General features: G+C 44.9%; 1 protein-coding gene across 2 annotated transcripts in view; it reads left to right on the forward strand.

Annotated features, from left to right (window-relative positions):
- The window catches only part of LRGUK (leucine rich repeats and guanylate kinase domain containing), a 397,810-nt gene extending 375,825 nt beyond the window's left edge, over nucleotides 1-21,985 (forward strand). For both annotated transcript variants that reach the window (XM_085653594.1, XM_085653595.1), the window contains 4 exons: nucleotides 2,228-2,316; nucleotides 4,789-4,923; nucleotides 5,439-5,614; nucleotides 21,133-21,985. In XM_085653594.1, the coding sequence (XP_085509720.1) occupies nucleotides 2,228-2,316; nucleotides 4,789-4,923; nucleotides 5,439-5,614; nucleotides 21,133-21,314 (582 nt within the window). In that variant the 3' untranslated portion in view covers nucleotides 21,315-21,985. The remainder of the gene's footprint in view (nucleotides 1-2,227; nucleotides 2,317-4,788; nucleotides 4,924-5,438; nucleotides 5,615-21,132) is intronic.
- Nucleotides 21,986-23,209: the final 1,224 nt, after the last annotated feature.

A 23,209-nucleotide genomic window follows, 5' to 3' on the forward strand; every position in this document is an offset into this window, starting at 1 on the left:
TTCTAAGGTAAGGAGTCTGTGGCTAGATTATGTCTCTATCATGTAAGACGTTACCGAAGGTAAGTAACTTGACCGTTAGCAGACACTGCATCTTTCTGCACAGACTCTGTATAACGTTTGTAAAGGTTGAGGATGATATCAAGTTTGTAAGGGTTGAGGCAGATGTCATTTGTCCTTGAGCCCCTCTCCTGGCCGATTTAGAGAATATGTGGCAGTGGGAGGAGAGACTTATTTCAGCGGGATGGCCATGCAAGCATTTGTCCATCTAGACGGCTAACTCATAATTATTTTCACAATGCATCCAGTCCAATTCTTTAGGAATTTCTGTGAGTCTTGTAAAATTGCGAGTGACCCTTATGAAAATATTATGCTCAAGATGTTCACTACTGAACAACTCTTTGATTAAAAAAAACTTTCTCCAGAATAATAATAAAATTCACACTTGAGACTACTATATTGCAAGCAGCTGGTTCTCCCTGCAAGGCCACATGTCCACCTCCATGGACATCTTACCTTTGGGGTTCATTGCATGCCCTTGTCTAGTATCCTCTGAACTCTCTCACAAGGCTGTGTTGTCTTTCTGTTATTTAAAAAGCTACGGCTATTGTGACTCTGCTGTTCTTTCCTACATAAAGTGGTCATCCTGGGGGCATGTTTTGCCTTGGGTGCACCCTTACTCCCACTTCCATCAATCACATTTTACATCTGCCCTCGTATTTACATTTATGTAACAATAACTTCCACTTTTGACTATAATTGTAGGTGCTTAGTGCCTCGGATTGTGTTGTTGCCTTAACATTGTAAGGAGCCAGTCCATGGAGGCCTTACCCATCATTCTACCAAAATACAATCATTGTTACTGCTTTTATCAGACGTGTTCTAATAGAGACGTATTCACAGCTGCTCCACGCGGCTCCCTGGCTGCACCATCATGTGGAGGAGCAAGTCCATGGGGGCTTTACAGATCACTCGATCGTGTCCAAATCATTCTTTCACTGATTTCATCAATTGTGTTTTGTTAGGAGAGCTATGCAAAGTTGCTACATTGGCCTCTTTACTATTTGAAAAACACCCCCGTGTGTTGTTCATGCGTTGTTTAAAGCTAGGCTGGTGCCAGGTTGCTGAAATACATCCTTTAAACGATTTTATTAGCACATTTTTATTTCACATTTCATTTTATAGCGATAGTATTCTACTAGCGTTTCAAGAGGATGTTGACCTGAATAGACAACAAAAGATAGGAGACAAAGATGTTATGCTTAACATGTCACATTAGTAGCCATTAACAAGACCACCACATCCGGCCTTCCGTCAGCAGTAGTCTGTTGGCTGTATTTGAGGGCGCTAATACATGGATGTCTTGGCATTGGAACACTTTAGTTACTGAGATCTAACCTCACAAGCAGAGGCTTACTGACCATTGAATCAATAGGGTGGATTTCTGCCAGGCTGCCTTGAAGGCTTTAGGGCTGCTTCCCTACTGGTGCTGACCAGTTCACTGCAAGGGTACACATGCCACGCTTGTAGCGGCTCTAAACTTGAAAGCGCGTTCCTAAAGCTATGTGTAGCATGACACATTTTGTGCAGCACACCTCTCTCAGGTCACTTGGTACAAATGCTTGGCTTCCACATGGACCTCTTCGCACTTCAAGTTTGCACTGTGTAAGGCTACAGTAGGTACATCCAGCCCAAGCTGTCTCAGTCCGGCCCTGATCGCAAGGTAAGCGTAACATACTAAGGGGTTTTAATTGTTCACTTTCCCTACAGCATTCAGGCTTGCTGTCACTGATGGCTTGGTTCGGTTTGGGTATGTCATCAGACGTCTATTTATTTGGAGGTTAATGTTGGCAACAGCGACTCTGACTATCGTAGAGTAAGATAGAAACGCATTGCATGACACATTTAAGGTTTTGCTAATATTCCTCCTGAGTTAGAGAAGCGTTATCAATGTGGATTCCTTTCAGAACTGTATTTAACCTTTTATCATGGCAAGAAAGTTGCAATTGGTCTAGAGGAGCATATGTTATGCCCTCAGTAGCCATGTGTATCTGTGCAAACACAGGCATCAACTAAAAAACCTTCAGCTTTGTGTCCTGAAACTTGACTTTTGAGCTAAAGGAGCAGTTTAGTTAACTGTGTTATTAGGAGAGGATTTACATGTGTTATCTCTCTTCCTTATTCTAGGCAACTTTTTATATGTTATGTGTGCCTCATTTGTTTTCTGTAGGAAGAAGCTTCTATTCAACGACGGCACCAGGCCGCACGCCAAGCTCTTACGGTCAAAACACCAAGCACATATAACCAAGTGCTTCAGAGGTAAATGATATATAATAATTTTCGCAAGTAACTGTTTGCATTTAATGTGGAGGATGGGGCAATTGGCTAAAATAAATATCTGTTCAAACAGTTGATCTTTTAGCTTCTTCTGAACTGAAAAGATGAGGATTACAGCCAGGGGAGTTTGTTCCGAGTTTGGTAGCGTACCTTGAAGAGGCTTGTCTTCAAGTCTTTTCTTACTCGTCTCTTGTATGTATGCAAGAATGTACAGGTATTTCTATTGCATGCGGCTAACTGGGAGAGAAGGGTTGCTGTGCTGGTGGTTAGTGCAGAGAACTATTAAGGATTAGGTCTATAAATGGTGGGGTCCATATTGGATGCTAGGGCACAAGAGCAGGGCGGCTCTTTATTTCATGGTTGATGTACTCTGGGAAAAATGGATCCTCATCTTATTTATGAACAGTGCAAGGGATATTGCAACCCTGATATGCTGGAGGAAAGCTGCTACTGCATCCTTCCACATCAATTGAAAAGGCTTTGTTCCTTGTTTTATTCATTTCTTGTTATCGATTCTGACAATGTATTGTGTCTCCTTGAGTTAAGTTGCCATTCTGTGATTGTGACTATCCAGTTACGTAGGCTGGTGTGCTGGGCATTACTGCCCTGTGTGCAATGCTTCTGGTTTTGAAGGTGATGTAGACTTGACTAGATTGCCACTCTACATGAATTAAACTTGGGATGACGTGGCTATATTTCTTCAGACGTTTGATGAGCTTAGCTGTGGCATGAAGGATATGATTGAGTGGCATGAGTGTGAATCCGACCTTTCGATCCGTAGTGTTCTTTGTCACCATCCAGGTAGTAGAGGACCAAGTTTTAGACTGGTTTGAAGTCTTCGGTCAGGATGTAGAGATTCATTCTTTGGAGGACGGATAGTTGAAAGTGGATAGTTTCACTTTTCTACGCTATGCGAGTCCTGAAGAAGGGGTCACTCACAAGGAAGGAGCAAAGTGATTTGGCCTATGCAGGGACATGCAATGCAAAACCATCTCGTTAACAGAAAGCCATCCCTGAACAATACATTTTTACTGTCATTGGCGATGAGAAGGAATTCAGTTTTGATCAGTATCATGTTGAACTAAGTGCTTCAATTCCTTAATCTGCCGGCTTTATGATGATGGTTTGGTCTGCTTGTAACTCTCTCAGTGCTGTCAATTCTTCCCTACTCATTGTGGTGCGACCTCATTCAACACAGTCTGCTCAAAAGTGTATCGGTATAGTTGTGACCTGGGGACAAAAAGTAGGTTTTGTTTTTTAGTCCTGTTATTCCTCTGTATCCTCAAACGGTCCAGACTTATCAAAGAATGCTTTAAATTTTAGTTTTCTAAAAAAATTCAGCCAGCTCACAATGAAGGCGGAACTTGTCTACGTTTACACTTGTGCGGCAAGCAGTGGGGAGGAGCACTTTGGAATCAATGTCAAAAGAATGTTCTTGAAAGCCGAAGGAACATCCACTGGAAATGGCATGCATTACAACTTCCACATACGTGCTGACAAAATTGGAAATACCTATACAGATGCATGTTGCATGACACACACGCTGCACCAGCTCTGCACAATCTTCATCAATGATTTGAACTACCATGCATATATGCATGTCTTTCTTGTTATATCTATTTCAGATTCATAAAGACGTTAGGTGAAAATTGTAAGTTACGAATGGTCCCACCCTACATGCAAATGCCTTAGTGTGTGTGCGTTCACTGACTAGGAGTTCCCCTAGCATTTTCGTCCTGAAGAAAGTCACTGTGACTCAAACAGCACTCATATTTGTCTAAAACATGTCGACCTCATACTAGGATGTGAGAGATCTCTAATTTCTCACCAAACATCCAATATTACTATGTTTAACCCTACCCAAGGAATAAACAATTAAAATATTTTCCCTAAGAGCAGATATCCTGGAGATAGTTTTAAAATGCACTCAGAAATTCACCACGTCACACAAAGGAGCCAGCTCTGCTGTAATCAGGTGTCGTAGCACAACTAAGATTCATTCAGCATCTTAGGTGGGAAGGCAATAATGAAGCATGCCACCAAATAGGTTGGTGGGAGAGGTTCTTATAAAAAAACCTAAGGGTTTGCCTTGGACATGAGTGAAAGACATTTGTGACAGTACATTGGGATGGTAGCGAGCTCGTTCTCAGGGGAAGAAGAACGGCCTCTCCTCTTTTTCACACTATCTTCTTTGTTTATAGACCTTGTAAATCCACCTTGTTGTCTGTGTTAGTGTCTGTATTGGTTGTGGTTTGTGCAATAATATGAATGTATTTGATGTTTTATTTACTGATTTTTTCTTATTAGCAGATGCAAAATTAGATCTTTTAGTTCAGAGTGTCATAATTATAATATGTCTTCAAAGTATACGTTATCACTGGATATCAAATAGTATACATGTAAATTATGAAATAAATACAATATCATATTCATGGCGTGTTTTATTTATTTCAGAGGTACAGTCACAGCACCTGCAACACAAAGCCCTCAGTTACATCTGGTGGACTCCTCCTCTGAACCTTCACTTCTCCCAAGTGGCAGTAATGTAACACAAGACCAAAGCCTTTTCCCTCCTAGCCCTGACACTAGGTGAGTTCATCCGCCAATCTAAAGGGAATGTCACTTGTCTTTTGTGCCATATCGTGAGACGTTTGAGCCACCTCTTACCAAATGTTTCATACTTTAGGAAGGCTCATGCAAGTAATCTTGATATAGTTGTAAAATAAATTTTCTAATTGTATTACTATTGTTGTTATTGGTACCCAGTACAATGACAATTTTTCAATAATCCACAAACATAATCAATGGGGTGGAGATGGATCTAACAGTCAAAAGGGAGACCACGATGGTGGCTGCTGCAACCACTGGGACATCAGGGTGACCCTGTGGAAGCTTCCCCTTCCTCAAGCTCCATTTGTCCCTAGACGGTTGTTGCATAACGAACTCATTCTCAAGCTAGAGGGAAAACGTAAAATATTGCATGGAAAAAGCTTATTAATAACTACCAAACATAGTGTATTTCATGTTATATGCGATCCAAAAATCCTAATGCAAATCCTCGTGTAATTCATGACTAGAAGATATTTCATATGTTCCATTTGCAGTTCCAGGGAGTCCGGCACCAGCTCGTGTTTGTCCATGCTCTCCTCCGCTGGTGCCTACTCGGCAGAAGGCTTGGCGGGTCTCCGTACTCCAGCCTTCACCTTCGAGCTGGCCGAGGATGTGCCCATTGAACCGCTGGACCTGACTGGGATTGGGCCAGGAACGGGAGGTTTGAAAGGTACATAACTGAGGTTTTAGATGAACAAAGCAATTACTTCATGTGATGGCACAGTGGGCGAGAATTGGAGGGTCTGCGTGCAGATGTGTTGTGAGAAGCCCAAGTATTCAATTTTTGCAACGCAAACCAAAAACATCAAAGGGCGTACTCCTTTTTTGTACTTCCGGTTGCCACCACACTGATGCATTTATTTGAATAGGTATAGTAAAGTGGCAACAAATTATTGTCTTCAGTTTGATAAAAATGCACAATGAAAGTAAATTATTTTTTTAAATTATTTTTTTAAGGATAACATTTTGCTGCCTTCATCGCTTCGAATTCTAGACTAAAGGAAACAGAGCCATACATTCCATATTGTAGGCAGACCCAGCAGAAACAAATTGGTTTTAAAAGGGACAGGCATTGCTGTGTTTCTGATTAAACATATGGCCTCTATCTACAAGACGAGACTTCTCAACCTTCCAAATATTTTATTGTTGGACACTTGTAAATACCATCAATATGTATAACTTACCATACCAGAAGTCCTAGTAATCATGTGATTAAATTTGAGACGTATGCAAGGCTTAATGACTGATGGGAAGGGGCTGACAGGGGCTGACAGACAGAAAAATGGCCAAGTTTGACCTCATTCTCAACTTTGAGTAAAATGCCTTTTGATGTATTCTCCTTTCTTGGGAGCCTTTTGCTGTCAGTATCGTGGTGGCGGCCATTTTGTGGACCTACAGGTATTACAGGTGTACACTCCACACCTCTGTTAGCTTGCTATGGTCAGCTAACAGTGCAGAGAAAGCATACAGGTCTGCATGTGTGATGTCTCCAGCACAGCCAGACCCTCACACAGTGGGATTATATCAAGGCAGAATCCAATACAAATATGACTATTTCACAGTAATCGCAACCTTCACAAAGTCAGTAACCATTTGAGTATTACACAACATACTTTTAAATGTAGTCTGCCTCCTTCATACAAAAGTAATCAGTGTTGCTGATGTCTTCTATGAACTATGAACTGCAGCGACCTCTGGAGGGGAATCTTGTTTTTATTATATAAAACACTATAATTTCTTTTGTGCTTGGGAAGAGTTAGTATGCACCAGGGATTATGAAGATGAAAGTAGCATGAGGCAAGCATGTATAAAGAGGTCAACGAAGAGCAAATATAATCAGGCATTACTTTTATCCTGTTGTGAGAACCCCCAAGCTCTTCTAAAGATGCCGCATTTCTCAATTAGATGCAATTGGAGAAGACGTTTATTCCATGGTGCTAGGTACTAGGAGCATTCGCCTAAATGTTTTAAGGGCAAAAAAGAGGGCCTCGAATTGAATTTCCTGCAGTTGCATAGCAGCTGCACAGCCATGTTCTGAACTCTACAGTTTTGGACGGGCAGTCAGGAAGAGTCTTCGCTCAGTCAGCCTAGGCATGATCCCACCATTCCCAGCTAAGGCCTTCAGGGGATATGCGGGTGGATTCTAATAAGCCTCTTCTGATGGGAACAGGAAGAAACTACAGCATTGATATGCATGTTTGAAGGCTTTTTACTTCAGGGGGGTGTCATTCATTGAGCGTAGAATGGCTGGGAGACGACCATTAAGGGTATCCTGAATCTAAAGCAAGCTTGTCAAATCTCACTATTAGCTGTGAGTCAGCAGCACAGAGAACTTTCTTCACGCCAGGCTCTACCAATGTTACTGAGAGGCCTAAATAAATGGTAAAACATCCCTAACCCGTGAATGTTAAAACCCCTCGTTGCTTTGCAGAAACATTTGATCAGTGTCTATATGTGCTGCGCTATGTAAAACCTCTTGGATACCAGGAGGCCTTCATTTGGTTTCCTTTGACAGCATCTTGCCCAGCAAACAGTCGTTTTTCTGTCACTCCCCGACTGCCAGGGACATGTATAGCTTTCTTCCTTTGAGAAGACTGTGGAGTAGGTTGTGGCTAATTCGGTCAGAAATTACATTTGCAACACAAGAAAACTGCATTCTAAGTATTTGTAAGTTTATTTTAAATTCCGCTAGCACGGAACTTTAAGAGCCTACCCTACAGAAGCCTATTGCAGCCACTTCAAATATTTAGCAAATGAGAAAAAATCTTTTCTAGCTGGAGCAGCAAAAGCACAATATATATGACAGTTTTTCAAATATATGAATTCTGTTAGCTTGCGTAAAATGAGGCACGCTCAGTCTTGTGTACTGTGGCGTCTTCCCAAAAAAAGGCCTTGCTTAAAATGGATAAGGCTGAATTGGGGAGATGGGCTACATCCTTTGTTATGAAAGGAACTTTTAAAAGGTTTGACCAGGATAGTGACCGTTACTGACTGAAAGGCGGACTCTTGCTTGTAAGTGACTATTATCCAATTCATTTAGTGAGAATGACTTTCTTTCTGATTTGGGAGAATAGGGGGAGGGCCCTACTCTGATATACTGATTAGGGACCCAATGCCTGATGTCAAGACTACTGTATACTATGATACTGTCTCATAGGGACTGGTTGCCTGCTGCTGCATCAGACTGCAGTCTATTCCCTGACCGGTGGAGATGAAGTCATTAGATATATTGGCCCGCCCACCCAGTGAGAGCCTTTTGGCCAGTACAATAGATGCCGTTGTGTATTATAGCTGCCGGACCATGAGGACATGAAAAAGCCGTTACATCGTCATTGTAACGGAGGTCTATTTGACTCCCCTCTTCCTGTACAACTTGCTGACAGCAGCTAGGCAGAAGGGTGTCGGTATCCTTTGCTGACTGGGAATGTATATCGTCAAATAAAGGGCTGCTTAGCTGAAGTAATTTTCAACATGTCTTTCTTTTTCTCAAAAGCTCTTCAATATTTCACTTTCTGAAGAGTTTTACCCCCATGGGTCTTTGAGAGGTTCTTTTAGAGATTTGAAACCTATAGAGAGATGCACATTTTTAGAATAGGGAGCAACTACATATTTAAGTTTTGCAGATTGGATTCTTTTTTGGATTCACATGCTGTACATTAATACGCCATCTCATGGTTGGGTCCAGAAATGTGTTTCTCGTCTTCCTCTTTTTGTCCCTCCTTTGGTCGTAGTTGACCATCATTTGGTAGTGAGTCCATCCTTTCTATAACGTCAGAAGTGTACCCAGACATTCCTGTGAGTGGTTGCCATCTTTAGATTTTTTTTCCGACATGGGGTCTTAAAGCAAGACGGGATGGCCTTTGAGGGAAATTCAAAGAACACAACTAATTGTCTGCCACGGGAGACCACGAGGAGACAAGACGTAGAGGTGGACCTTGTATTGTTACACTAGAAAGCACACATCTTTCAGGCATCAATAGATTTCTAAGATATGCACCATCACATTCAAGTTTTTCACAGACATGTCTTGGCAAAATCTGCTTTTCAAATCTGGTTAGTCTCTTCCCTAATATGTTGAATTTGATGATTACATTTAATTCAGTATGGTTGAGCTTAAGTGTCGGACTGGTTTTTGCCTTCTACTATTGCCCCATGACTGTGTGATTTTCACATCAACCAGCTGATTCCTCTTCCATTCATCCTTGCTGCTTATGGAACCCTTATACTTTGTGTTAGAAATGGGGTTTCTGGTTGGCTAGGGTATGCACCTAAGCCAGGCAGAACCCACCACTGTTGTCAGGACAAGTAAGTTACACACCAAATATAACCTGTGCTCACACCCGGTAGCTTGGCACAGAGCAGTCAGCTTTATCCCCAGAGGCAATGTGTAAAGGGTTTGCGCAACACACTAACACCAGTAACACAATGAACACACCACAAAAGAGATTCCACACAGGAAAATATAAAAATATAAGATATATTGTACATAAACCAGACCAAAACTACATAAATCAGACATGTTGTGCATCTTATGCAATTCTGTGATAGAACTCATTATGCTGACAATGCAAAGATCAAAACCACATACATTCGTAAACATCAGGGCATGCAATGCAGCACTTAGATTAGAGCAAGAAAACATATGAATCACCATATATGACTCTAAGTACATAATTCACCACCTATGGTCATCACAAATCATCAGGAACACCTGGGTTACAAAATACCATCATAAACACATAGTTCCAGGGCACCAGCACCTCCATTATATGTTAGGCAGTAATGTGAGCAGCAAACACAGGAATACCTGTACACCTACTACAGTGAATACAGTAATTTCAGGGAAACTGTAGGGCAACGGAGCACCTGTGTGTCTACCACAGTTAATACTGTAATTTTTTTAACTCTCTGTATGTGGCAAGTTCCTGATCGTGAGGGGAGCCTCCACCGAAGACTCTCCCCATAATGGCACCAACACCGAAGCCCCAAGGCATGTGCTAACATGGGGGGCACACCCACACACCTCACGTTGCAGTGGGGAGACCTCGCTGAGTCCTGCGCACCAAACAGTGAAAGGCTGCTGCTTGCGATTTTGCGATCGAGTGGTGCAGCTGCCAAACAAGCCCAGCTTTCCACAATACTGAAAAAGAGGGCTCGGCCACCCACGAAACAGCGCGGGACGACGGCTCCTCCAGCTTACCCGCCACAGTACCTCTTCTTTCCAGCTGACTCAGCGTGGGAACAGGCGGACCATGCTGGGCTTCCCTCTCTTCATCAAGGCAGCTTCAGCAGTCTGGGAGTTACTAAAGGATCCCTGAGCTGGCGTGCTCGCTCCTGGTCGGGGCATACCTTCTCTCCGGTGTGTGGTGTGAGCAGGGCCCTGGTGGGTCTTCTCGGGTTGCGGCGGTGACAAGCAGCTGAGAGGAGTGCTGCATTGCTTGGTGTCTCAGTGACAGAAGTGGAGGCCTGCTTGTGCCCCAGGGGCACTAGGTAGTGCATGCTTGGGGGAAATGAACAACAGGCCGGTCTGAGGACCTCCACAGAGATCGTAGCTGTGTGCTGAGCCCTAGGCACTTGAGCAGCCACAATTAGAAGCAAGCCGTTGACCTTGTTGGCATGAGGTCCTTTGCTGAGTGGAATCCAACTAGATCCCACAGGAACAGGGAGGTTGCAAGCCAACCCTTCCTTGTAAAGCACTGAGGGAACAAGCAGGGCACAGTCAGTCGGCTTACACAAAGAAATGATTTGCGAGGTGGCAATCTCCAGCAGAATAGCAGGTAGGCAGGCCAACACTACAAGCAAACAGTCTCAATGGCAGTCCCTCCTGGCAGCACAGCAGTCCCTGGCAATATGCAGCATGTAAAGCCAGCAGCGTCTGGGTACAAGCCCCATGCAATATATAAAATCATGGGGCCAGAGCCCCTGTACTTATACTCAAGATATCTTTGATGTGGAGGTAACTTCAAAAGAACCTTAGAAGTGCACAATACCCCCTTTCAACCTAGCTCTAGCTCCAGACGTACAGTAGGGGGTAAACAACCCCTTTGTATGAGGTCAGGACACAGCCTATACAAAGCCTCCGCCTCTCCCAGCACAGGAAGACCATTCAGTATGCAGATGTAACCCTGTTACACCCCAACCTCTCTGTGTTATGATTGTCTGGAAAGTATGCACAAGCCCAGCTGTCACTCTGCCTAGGCTTAGATTGGAGCAAAGCTGCAAAGCACAAAGAGTCATAAGCACATAGAAATTCCTACTTTCTAAAAGTGGCATTTTTACACTCGTAAGATAAAATCCACCTACAGCAATAAGCAGGATTTGTCACCACTATTCCAAGCATATCAAACATGGCAACGATACTTCTTTCAGATCAGGAATTACCACTTAAGTACCTTTAAGGGGAGGGGATGTGGTCCGTCGGCTGCGCTGCCGACTTTGGTGCAGGAAACCAGGGATCGAGCCTCGAGGCCGCGTCCACATCCTGTGATTCTGGGCAAATCACTTAATCTCCCCGTGCCTGAATATGTAATGTAAATACGGTGCTCATGTACAGCGCTCCAATACCTTTGGCTCGAGTTCGCGCTATATAAAGCAGCAGTGAGGAACCAAATAGGCTGTTTGTCACTACCAGGACATGCCACATAATAAAGGCAAATGTCCTACCTTTTACCTACACCGCACTCTGCCCATTGGGCTACCTAGGACCTACCTTAGGGGTGACCTATATGTAGTAAAGGGGGAGTTTCAGGCTTGGCAAGTACCTTTAAATGCCAAATCAATGTGGCAGTAAACTGCGCTTGCAGGCCCTGCAGTTGCAGGCCTGAGACCGGTTTGAAAGGCCACTTCTGTGGGTGGCGCAAGCAGCACTGCAGAACCCGTTGTAGCAATTAATATACAGGCCCTGGGTATATAGGATACCACTGTATAAGGGACTTGCAGGTAAATTAAATATGCCAAGCAGGTATAAACCAATCATACCATGTTTAAAAGAAAGAGGACATGCACTTTAACACTGATTAGCAGTGGTAAAGTGCCCAGAGTCCTAAAGCCAACAAAAACTGGTCAGAATAAATACAGGAGAAAGGCAAAAGTTTGGGGATAACCCTGAAAAAAGAGGGCCAAGTCCAACACTTTGGATGAAGATATTGAATCACAATTGCATTGACAGGGTAAATCAAATAAGCTCATTTAGCATTTTCGATCAGGGTGTATTCTGATAATTAACAGAATGTATTAGGTTGTTATCGTTCAGCTAATTTTTCACTTCAGGTTAGGCAGTGGGTCACAAAAGGGTACAACATCAACATTGTTAGAAGTATTTCCGGAGGTGAAATCCATAAGGCAGCCACTTGGTGGCCAGAAGGCATTGTGTAAGCATTATTATTGTATGAATTCTGATATCAGGACTAAAGCTCACCTGGACTTAGCACTGCATAGTAATCTATTCAGGTAGGGTGTCTCCTCTACTCTTAACTGTTCCCCCCATAAGCTTTCTACGAATATGAAGAAATGATCAGTGCAGCATATGAATGAAGGGCTTGCATATTCTGGGAGAGAAGAACATATTGCTTTCATACCTACATCCTGCATTTATATGTTTCTCAGATCCACATGTGACTTTCCTGACCTCTCTTCACCGTGTTCTGGGCCATTGCTGTCAAGCTCCTAAAAGTGAAATCTGAATTTGGTGCTTTTGCAGAGGTCCTATGGGGCCTCTAACACAGCATCACAATATTTTGAACCCTGAGACTGGTGGCTCAGAGGGACTTTGTAAGCTTTCACTTTTTGATGAGTTCTGGAATTCTTAAATTTGGAAGAAGAGAGCTCAAACATGCCTACGACTGTATTGAGGGTATCGCTGATGTCCAACAACTCTTAGTACATCTTCAAATCGCCTTTTGTATCTATAGAACAACATTAAAACAATGCAGTGGATTCAATTATAGTGCTAGAAATAATATAAGTAAAAACATGATTGAAGCAGTTCCATTCTCTACGTGGCACAGTTTTCAGTGTGTGCCTATAATGACCCTGGATATGAACTCTACTTGAATTGTCTGCATTTGGGGGGGTGGCCAGGCAAGATGGCTGAGTGGACGTGATCCACATCAGTTCCGGAACCCCGAGACTGACGAACACCGCCAGCACAAGGCTAGAGGACCAAGACTCACCAAGGTCCAGCAAGGAGGCTGAGGATTGCCAGGAGGCGCAAATTCCATGCAGCAGAAGTGACAGAGCGTGAAGTCTGCAACGAGGCCGGGAGCAGACACTAGATGGCGTCGAGGACCGCGGCAGAGGGAGATCCGGAGACGGCTTGAAGTGGCGCAGGCACAGCGGGACCCAGGTAGACAGCGGCAGAACCGGGAAAAGCCTGACAGACTACGCCTGGGGGTGAGGGGGAGCCGGGCGAGGCTCGCCGACCCCCGTGACATTACTCCCGGAGGCTGGAAGGGACTTGCGGCCACGACACGGTTGGGCGAGAGACTGAGGCACCCCGGCAGCGGCGGCACCTCATGGAGGTGAGCGGGGCCCTGAGTCTGTAGCAGCATGGAGCGCGGAGGCTGCCCAAGGAGGGCACCCCACGCCAAAATTTTAACCCGTGGGGCAGGGAATGCTGGGCCTTGAGTGGGGCTGAAAGTTGGAGGTTGCGCCTGACCCTAAGATGGCGCCCGATCTGGGGTTTCTTTGAAGAAATTAAGGAATTGCCCTTTTGGTTATAACTGGTTGGGGGAGCACCGCCCGAAGAGTCACACTTTGGAAGCACTCAGATCCTGGCATTAGGAGAGAATAGTGCAGAGCAACTCGCTAGCACGGACAGAGACACACCAAGTGCCTGACCCAAAGATGGCCACCCCTGCCTGATTTTTGCGACCACCACCGTCGGCCCAGTTCCTGCCCCACAAATAGTCACCGCCACACATCATCACCCAAGGGGTCACACACCAGAGGAGGCGACTCACGGCCCAGCAAGGAGGATGCATCTCGTAGCCCATATGCCACCAAAAAAAGCGTCAAACAAGGTCTCCCACTACTTTGCATCAATGGAGGAAGGTCAAACTCACGACGAAGGGGGCAGGCAAACAAGATGGCACTCACCAGAGAAGATCTAGTGGCTTCACTTAGAGACTTTAAAGCAGAATTATGCCTGGAGATCAAGCAGGACCTACGGTCTTCCATAGACCAATTAAAGGCGGACCTAACCGACCGCATGTCAACTCTGAAGCATGATGTGGCTGCTGTGGGGACCAGGGTACTGGAAGTAGAAGAGGCACAAGAATTGGATGCCCACACTTCTAAGATGCAGGACAAACAGCAAGATTTCCAGTCGCAACTTCACCAGGTGCTCCTGAAAGCTGAAGACTTAGAAATTAAGTCTTGGAGGGAGAACATTCGAATTTGAGACCTGTAGGAGGGGGCGGAGGGGCCGGACCTAGAGGCTTTTGTGGAGGGCCTCTTTTGAGATCCTGAGCCCGCGCCAGATGAAGCTCAAGATCGATAGGGTACATCCAGTGGGGAACCAGCAGACAGGTGAAAGCATACGCACCCACGACGTTCTCGTTAAAATTCACTCCTTCAAAACGAAAGAAGCCATCTTGAGTGCCGCAAGAGAAAAGGAGGAGACCTCTTTCCAGGGATACAAGTGTGTGCTCTTTGAGGACCTGGCCCCTTCCACACTGGCATGCAGACAACAACTAAGACCAATTACTACCAAACTACGAGAAGATAACGTGCGCTACCGATGGACCTTCCCCTTTGGACACGCTTTCGAGCTCAACAATAAACTGCACCACATCTCAGATCTGACAGATGGTCTCCGCATTCTAGGTCTTCCGATTCCCGAACATGATGGCAGCTCAGACCCTATGCAAGGAGCGGGGGCAGCACAAAGACCCGCTCGACCATGGCGCACAATCTCAAAGGGCAAAGTCAGCCAAAAATGAGGGCACTAATGGGATGAATGGTGAATAAGGAGTAAGACACCCGCACTGACTATGGGGCAACGCTGCTTCGGGACACTCACAATAAGGGACGCATTGATGCCGAGAGTGCCCACGCTTACCCACTATTAAGGACTGGATGCATTGGACCTTTGTTCTTGATACTTTCAACTGGTACTCTATACATGTAGCAAGCGGCAGTCTGTAATGCCCGGTACCATGTTATTCTTCTTCAAGAAGGGACGGGCTGAGAGCCTGTTGGCTCTGCAGCATAAGGTTTCAAGGGGTTTTTGGGGGGGCAGGGGACCTGGTGGTCGGGGTGAGGGACAATCGGACCCTCCACACAAAAGGGGAATGCAAACACTCTCTTCGAAGTCCCCCGAGGTACGGTGGACCACAGGGTGGGGAGCAAGAGGAAAAGCGAAGTTCAAGGGGGGCAGACATGAGAGACAAAGGGAACAGAAATGGTTAAAATGGTCTCAATAGCCTCATGGAACGTAAAAGGTCTAAACTCATCTCTCAAACAGCAAATAATTTGGAAGTTTCTCACTGACCACCAGTTTGAGGTAGTGGCACTGCAGCAAACGCACCTTAAAAAGACCGAAGAGCTACGGCTCTGTCGTAAAAGCTATCCCTTAATCTATAGATCTAAGCAGAAGGGTGTTGCTCTCCTATTTAGCAGCTCGGCAAAGGTACAAACTGAAGCCATAACGGCAGACTGGGAAGGGAGTGTAATTATGATGAAGGGGAAATTGAGAGGCAGATGTTGCCCTTTTATTTCCACGTACGCCCCCAATACTGGGCGCACTTCCCTTCTGGACTTGATAAGCGAGTTCGCAGAAGCTCCCGTAGTACTCATGGGTGACTTTAATCTGACTTGGCATGCCGAACTAGACTGCACCCACCCCCATAGGGCAGCCATCAACAATTTCAACAAGGGGATCAAACAGAAAATACAGGCACTGGGCCTACGAGATGCATGGCGCACACTATAACCCACCACCAAAGATTACACCTTTTCACACGTACACCAGTCTTACTCCAGGTTAGATCATATTTTTATAAGTCAATCTCTGCTGGGCCCCTTACAGGCAGCATAGATATTCCCAATCACGATTTCAGATCACAGCCTAGTGACATTAACCTATCTTGGGGTTGTAATACGTCAGGAACCCCCTGATGGTACTTCTCAATTTGGTTACCAGGGACAAAACCCTCCGAGATGAGTTAAGGGCCTCCATTTCTGAATACATTGAACAAAATCAACCACAGGCCACATCCCCCCCAGAATAACTGTGATGCGTTTAAAGCGGTCCTCAGGGGCAAATGCATTCAACTTAATGCCGCTTTGAATAAACAGAGGGCTAAGGAAAGACTGGAGCTTAAGGGAGGAACTAGAGAAAGCGGAGAGAGACCACAAGAAAGCGCCATCCCGGGTACTGCAACGACAACTTAATGCACTAAAGGGGAAAATCAAATTGATCTACACTAATAGGGCCGAACATACGCTACTGAAGCTCAGGCAGATATCCTATGACCAGGGGGACAAGGTGGGGTCCCACCTAGTGAGACAGCTGCGCGAAAAACGTGAGCGTGAGTACATAGGGGGAATCCAGGATAGAAACGTTCTCATAACCCACTCAGATGAAGCAAAGGCCCGCATTTTCGGTAGATTTTGTGGTGACCTCTACACAGGCACGCTTCCAGATATAGCCCTGCAACAACAATACCTAGACTCTCTGGAACTTCCCCGCATCCTGCCAGCAGAGAATGACCGGTTAAATTGCCCAATCATGGCCGAAGAAGTAGGGAAAGCAATCTCAAAGCTCAATCTTCACAAAGCCCCGGGTCCAGATGGTCTGACCGCGCACTTTTATAAGATTTTTGCGCCGGAGCTTACTTCCCACCTCACCTTGTTATGTAATGCGATAGCAGAGGACTCCACTGTTTCGACCTCTATGGCTGAGGCAGTGAATACCGTTATCCCTAAACCACGGAATAATCGCCAAAGTTGTGCCTCTTATAGGCCCATTGCGCTGCTGAATTTAGATGCAAAAATCTTTTCTGCAATATTGACCACACGTATAGAAAACTTAATGCCCGCACTAATCCACCCTGACCGAACAGGCTTAATCCACCCTGACCGAACAGGCTTCATAAAAGGAAGGCAGATGCATGATAATATTCGGAGACCTATACACCTGATTGAAAAGGTCTCTAAATTCAAACTCCCGGTGATTTTGGTGGGATTAGAGGCCGAAAAAGCCTTTGACAGGGTGGATTAGTCGTTGCTCTTCCTTACCATGCTAAAGTTCTGCTTTGGGGATAGATTCATTAACATGGTTAGTGCCAACTATAAACATCCACACTCACGAGTGCAGGTCAACGGATCCCTGTCACTCCCATTTGCTCTTAGCAGAGGCACGGGACAAGGCTGCCCGCTCTCCCCTCTCTTATATGCCCCTAGGATCGAACCCCTGGCTATTAGAGCTAACCCAGAGATTAAGGGAATACGCTTTGGGGATACAGAACACAAGGCTTCATTCTTCGCGGATGATATTTTGATGACGCTTATGGATCCAGGCCCCTCACTACAGGCAGTACAGAAAGAACTAGGGAAATTTGAAGCAGTGGCAGGCTTCAAAGTCAATCTGTCGAAATCCTCCATATTAAATCTCACACTCCCTGAGGTTGAGGCATCGCAGCTCCGAGGACAGACCTCTCTACAATGGGCTAAACGTTCTTATATACTTAGGCCTTCAGCTCACTCCGAGGATAGAAGATCTATATAAGGCCAATTACCCCTTACTGATGTCTCAACTCCAACAGGATCTTAAGCGCTGGAAACCGCTTTACATCTCCTGGCTCGGACGGATAAATGCCGTCAAAATGACAGTACTACCAAAGTTTCTTTGTTTATTTCAGGCGCTCCCAGTTGAATTAGACCGCAACTTGTTTCCCAGATTGCTCTCCCTTATCACTAAATTTATATTGCAGGGTGAAAGGACACGCCTCCTGTTTCATGTTTACGGTGCTCAAAGGAAGGGGGTAGCGCTACCAGATTTCTCACGATATTACAAAGCAGCACAGCTAAGAGTGATGGTAGAATGGTCCATGAGGGAGTCCGACAAACATTGGCTCCACATGGACAGGGCGATAGTGGGCAGATCGATCTGGGATGTCCTCTGGAAACAGAAAAAAGATAGGCCAGCCAAAGCATACCTCAACACCCCGACACTAACCACCCTCAAAGTCTGGGACGAGGTCACGAAAACTGAGGGATGGACATCTTTCCCCTCACCTTACACACCTATCCATTTCAACCCGACTTTCCACCAGCTCTGAGAGAAGGCCCATTTGACCGTGGCGGGAGAGGGGTTGTTTGATGGTCTCAGACATGTTCCACAACTTTGATGTGCTCACATTTGAGAGTTGCCAAAGGGATTTCCAGGTCCTAAAAGGTGAACTTTTCCATTACCTCCAAATAAAATATTGGGTATCCCAGCCACAGACAAGGGAAGCCGCCACTAGAGAACACACATCGATAGAACAGCTGGTACGGAAACCAGGTACAATAAAAGGAGCAATCTCCTCACTGGAATCACATCTGGGGGGACATAGCCAAGAACAACCACTCAATGGCCTTGAAGAAGGCCCATTATAAGACGCTTTTTGACTGGTACCTGTACCCCACTAAACTCAAAAAGATTTTCCCAGACACCTCTGATCTCTGCTGGCGAGGCTGTGGCCTTCAAGGGGACGTTCGCCACATATGGTGGGATTCCCCCCACTATCCGTACTTTTTGGGAGGAAATCCTATCACACAGATATGCTTGGTCATCCCATCCCGACATCTATAGAGGGAACACTCCTGGGCATCAGGGATCCGGATCTAGAACACCAGACAAAAGCAGACAAGGCAATAATGTGGGCATGCTTAGGGGTGGCCAAAATAACAATAGCAACAGCCTGGAAATAGAGGGAAGCCCCAGCTATATCGCTGTGGCACTCTCGCTCTGGAGAATTCTCACCATGGACAGATTAGCTGATATTTTCAGAGACGAGTACAAGAACTTTGAATACAAGTGCGTTCCGCTGGTAGCCTTTCTGTCCTGTGGCCTTCCTGCTGTGGTCTGCCCACCTTCCATAAGAGCCATGCACCGTTTCCAGTTCTAAAACTGTTTGAAGTGGAGATTCCAGCCTCGCTATGTGGAATGGTAGTGTCCCAAAAGGGAATAGACGATAAGCTAAATTCCTTTCTATTTGACTCACCTCTGAATGTCCGAAAGTTTATATCTGAGGTTCCACCACCACCAGGTTGGGGGGGGAGGGCTAGCGGGGGGGTGAGTTGTTTACTGTTTTAGTTTGGGGAGATACCCCTAATGTTTGATCCAAAAAAACAGACATGACTTGAAGTACGGGAGAGAGGTGATGGGACTTTTCAACACGAGAAACTGGACACATACTAGCTGCTGGTATATGTACAAAGTCCTGTGTGCTTTTCAATGTACTATGTGATATCTGGATATCATGTTGAGAAAAAGATCTTTGAAGAATTGTCTGCATTCTGCAGTGGTAGTGATAACCAGAAGCTTTATGAAGTTAGCACCTGCCAATGTGAAAATCAGACTCGTTTCACATAGGCCATAAATACTATTCCAATGTGAAAGACACAATATCCATTTACCAACTCTTAAAACAGCAAGTTTATAGTGGTACCTAAGACTTTAAGGCCCAGATTTTCAAAGGTGTCACGCAACTAAGCGCAGCACCCAAAGGTACTGCGCTGCACTATGTGACAGAGAAAGAGCAGGAGAGTTCCATATCTACAGAGATGTGGCATTCTTCTCCCCTCTTTCGAGCGCCAGCACAGACACACCTTTGCACTATAGAGCAAGGGTGTATGTGTGAGTCTAACAGGTTTTGTACAGGAAGGGTAGCATTCCAGGACAAAATACTATGACTAAACAAGTTTTAAAGCTTTTCCTACTTTGTATGTGTGCTGTACGCATGCAAAGTTGATTAAGAAAGGAGCTATAAAAACATTTTTTCTTAATGTCTGCTTTCCAGCAGCGTTATTTTTTGGTGCAAAACCCTGTGTAGTAATGTTAGTGGATAGGGTTTTGCTTCAAAAAGCATGGGTGGTTGCATGGGAACGCCCATGTACCACCCATGTAATGCCCCCTTGACGATGAGTAACACAAAGGAGCACTTCGCTCTGGTTTGCATTACTTTTCCTTACAAACCAACATAAATACCAATTTGCGTTGGTTGGTAAATCCCCAAAAAGGTTTTGCGTCGGGTTTGCGTTAAAAAAGTAACAGAAACCCAACGCAAAACCTTTGTAAATCTTGGCCCCCAGTGTGTGTTTATTTTGATGGAAACCTAGGACCTTGTTTATGAGGAATTGGCGTAGGGCAGCGCTGCAAGTCTTCTTGCTGTGCTGCCTACGCCAATGTGAAAGGGCAGGAATGCATCGTATTTGAAAAATATAGTTGCATTCTTGTCCTTTCTCTCTGCCCTGGCACACAATTTCCTGCAAGGGTGTCTCTGTTCCAGGCAGGATTGTTTTTGTGCGTACACAAAAACAATCCCGAGACGCAGTTGCCTTTTCCATGTGTGCTGCAGATTGCAGCACACATGGAAAGAGGAAAAAACGAGGAGAAATTAAAATATTTCTCCTCATTACGCCTGCTCAGGGAAGGTGCAATTCAATTCAATTCAATTCAATTTATTTATTATGATTTGGCACTCCGAAGAGGACCACATAAACAAAATATACGAATACATATTCCCAAAAATATAAAAATTGCAGCACTCTGCTGAGAAGGTGTAAGGTTTTGGCACTACCCCCAGGTGTACGTGATTAAGTAAATCTTGGACAGCGTCAGAACCCATGGGTGATGCATGGGAAACCCATTGCAACGCCCATGTAACGCCTCCTCTACTGACGCAGAGTAAGGCAAGGCATCGCTTGCGCCTCTTTGTCTTAATCCTTATCTATGAGGCATTGCAGAGTCATGCAAAGTGGCTTTGTGTGGCCTCATAGATATGATCGAGAGGCTCGCGTTGCCGAACATCAAAAGAAAGTGACGCTCTGCCGGAGCAAGTCTCTTATAAATAAGCCTCCTATTTATTTGTCAAATCATGTATGAGTACGTGTTTTTTAAATACAGGTGCTTTGTTCATCTTTTACTTTGTGTGTATTCTGTGATTCTTATGCATTTCATCTATTATCTACTCTCTACAGAGCCTTCCGTCTCCAACAGCACCCCGGAGACCCCTCGGCTCCTGTCCACGGACAGGTCGGATATCAGAGCCAGCAGATCCAAGGTGTCTCCGTCCCGCCTCAGCACCGCGACCCGCCCCGGCTCCAACACCAAGCCTGTTCTCCCACCAATCCCCTCTGGACGCAAAATAAAGGAACCCTAACAGCGGCCATGTTCAGAGCCACTGTCCCCCAAAAACCACCACATTCAAATATTTATACCCGTAGACGTTTATACTTACTACTCCATTTTTTTGCAGCTAGAAGTTTGCATTTAGCTACATAATTTTTCATTTTGATATCCAGCAAATCAAAGCGGCGATTAAATACAAAAGCTTTAATTCTATTTCCATGTTATGGTTTTAAGCCGTGGTGGGACTGGATCAGGGAGGCTTAATATGCAAATTAGAATATTAACTGTTCATAGTGCCTTACGATACCGCATACACTCTGTCGCAGTTTATCGTGAAAACGAAACCAAAGCAATGTCTGTGTCTTGAGCCTCTAAACTGAGGGAAGGATAAGTGTGAATCACGCATGATCGGATAACGGCCCGAAAATGGCTTGGGGCTGCTAATGAAGGTATAGTCAAGAGAACTACATTCAAAACAGTGTGTTTTAACAGACGAAAATGCCAATTCTAGAAGGAGGGTTACCCCTAAGGCTTCGAAAGTGTGCATTTTTAATGCAGTTTCAAAACCGCATTTTTTGTTTTTACTGCTTTTGTATCAGTAAACGGATCACGTGTTCATTCGGTTAAAAGGTACCTGGTAGAAAGTACATATTTAATTCTAAAAGTTCCTAATCATATTTCAATAAAATAATTGTATTTATGGAATTCTGGCAGACATGTATTACTGGTGGAATCATGGATCAGAAACGCATGTGCTTGTACAAATTGACAGATTATGTGGTATGTTATCCATTTTCATAGATGGGTTCTTGGTGTAATTATCCACTCCCTGATCATGTAAAACAAACATGAATGGTGGAAGTGTTTTTTTTTTAGTACCTTACGCAAACGTAAGCTATTTTTATGACTCCTTACGAAGATTTGTTGTACAGTGATCATTGCAGAACCTGCTCTCCTTCCTAAAAACAGGAGCCGTCCTTCCGAGTGTAGTCATTTGCACAGGGCACTCAATACACGCCACACACTCCAACACAAGAGACTTCACAGTGACGACGCAGATTTTTAGAGAGTACCTGCCATGGCGTATATCACCACATCTCAGATGTCTTCATCCAGGCTCTGCAAACGCATCAGTTGCACTGGTATAAACAGGTAGCAGTGGGCATTGTTTTGCTGTTCACTGGGTACGGAAGCAACTCTTTTGGCGAATCCACCATTTTCAGAATTCAGTTCTGCACCCCTGGACAGAGAACAATCCTGGTTTTTGTTATGCAGTAAGCCATGCCCCACCACAAGATTGTCAGTCTGTGATCGAGCGGGCCAGAACAGTAGCCAATCAAAATAGTTTAACTACAGACAACCGTTCTGATTTGTTGAGGACAGCCAGTCAGAAATGCTTAACAGCGTTCCTCCTCTTTCAGCAATGTTGATCGATTGCCCTGAAATAATTAGAGTGGATTTCTACGGATAGATCATTCTGACTGACTGCTTGCTTGCCATTCAGAATAGCCATCAGCAGGCAGTATCTACCAGCACCATTTTGCGGTCCTAACCCCAAGCAGTTGTATTGTGTTTTGCCATGAAATTCATCTTTTTTTGGTCTTAGCAGATTTTGGCAGCTTTTTTAAGTGTATTATTGTCCCTGGGGCAAACATTCTGGTAGCTCTCCCCACACTCGCCAAAGTCACATTCAAAACAGGGATATTGGACACCACAACCAAGGAGGAGATCCAATTCAGTCAGTGCCACATTGTGACTCGAAACACACAATAAAGCATTCAGAATGTCTGCTAGAAGACCACCACTCCACAATAGGAAGAACTAACAATCCGAAAAGGAACCAAGTCAACATTATAGAAGTTCCAACAGACTAACTCCTTTGCTCGAAACCCCTCAACTCAACAGACCAGTTCTCCGAGCTATGTT

This window comes from Triturus cristatus, chromosome 4_1 (assembly GCF_964204655.1).
Source record: "Triturus cristatus chromosome 4_1, aTriCri1.1, whole genome shotgun sequence".
In the NCBI taxonomy this organism is placed as follows: Eukaryota; Metazoa; Chordata; class Amphibia; order Caudata; family Salamandridae; genus Triturus; species Triturus cristatus.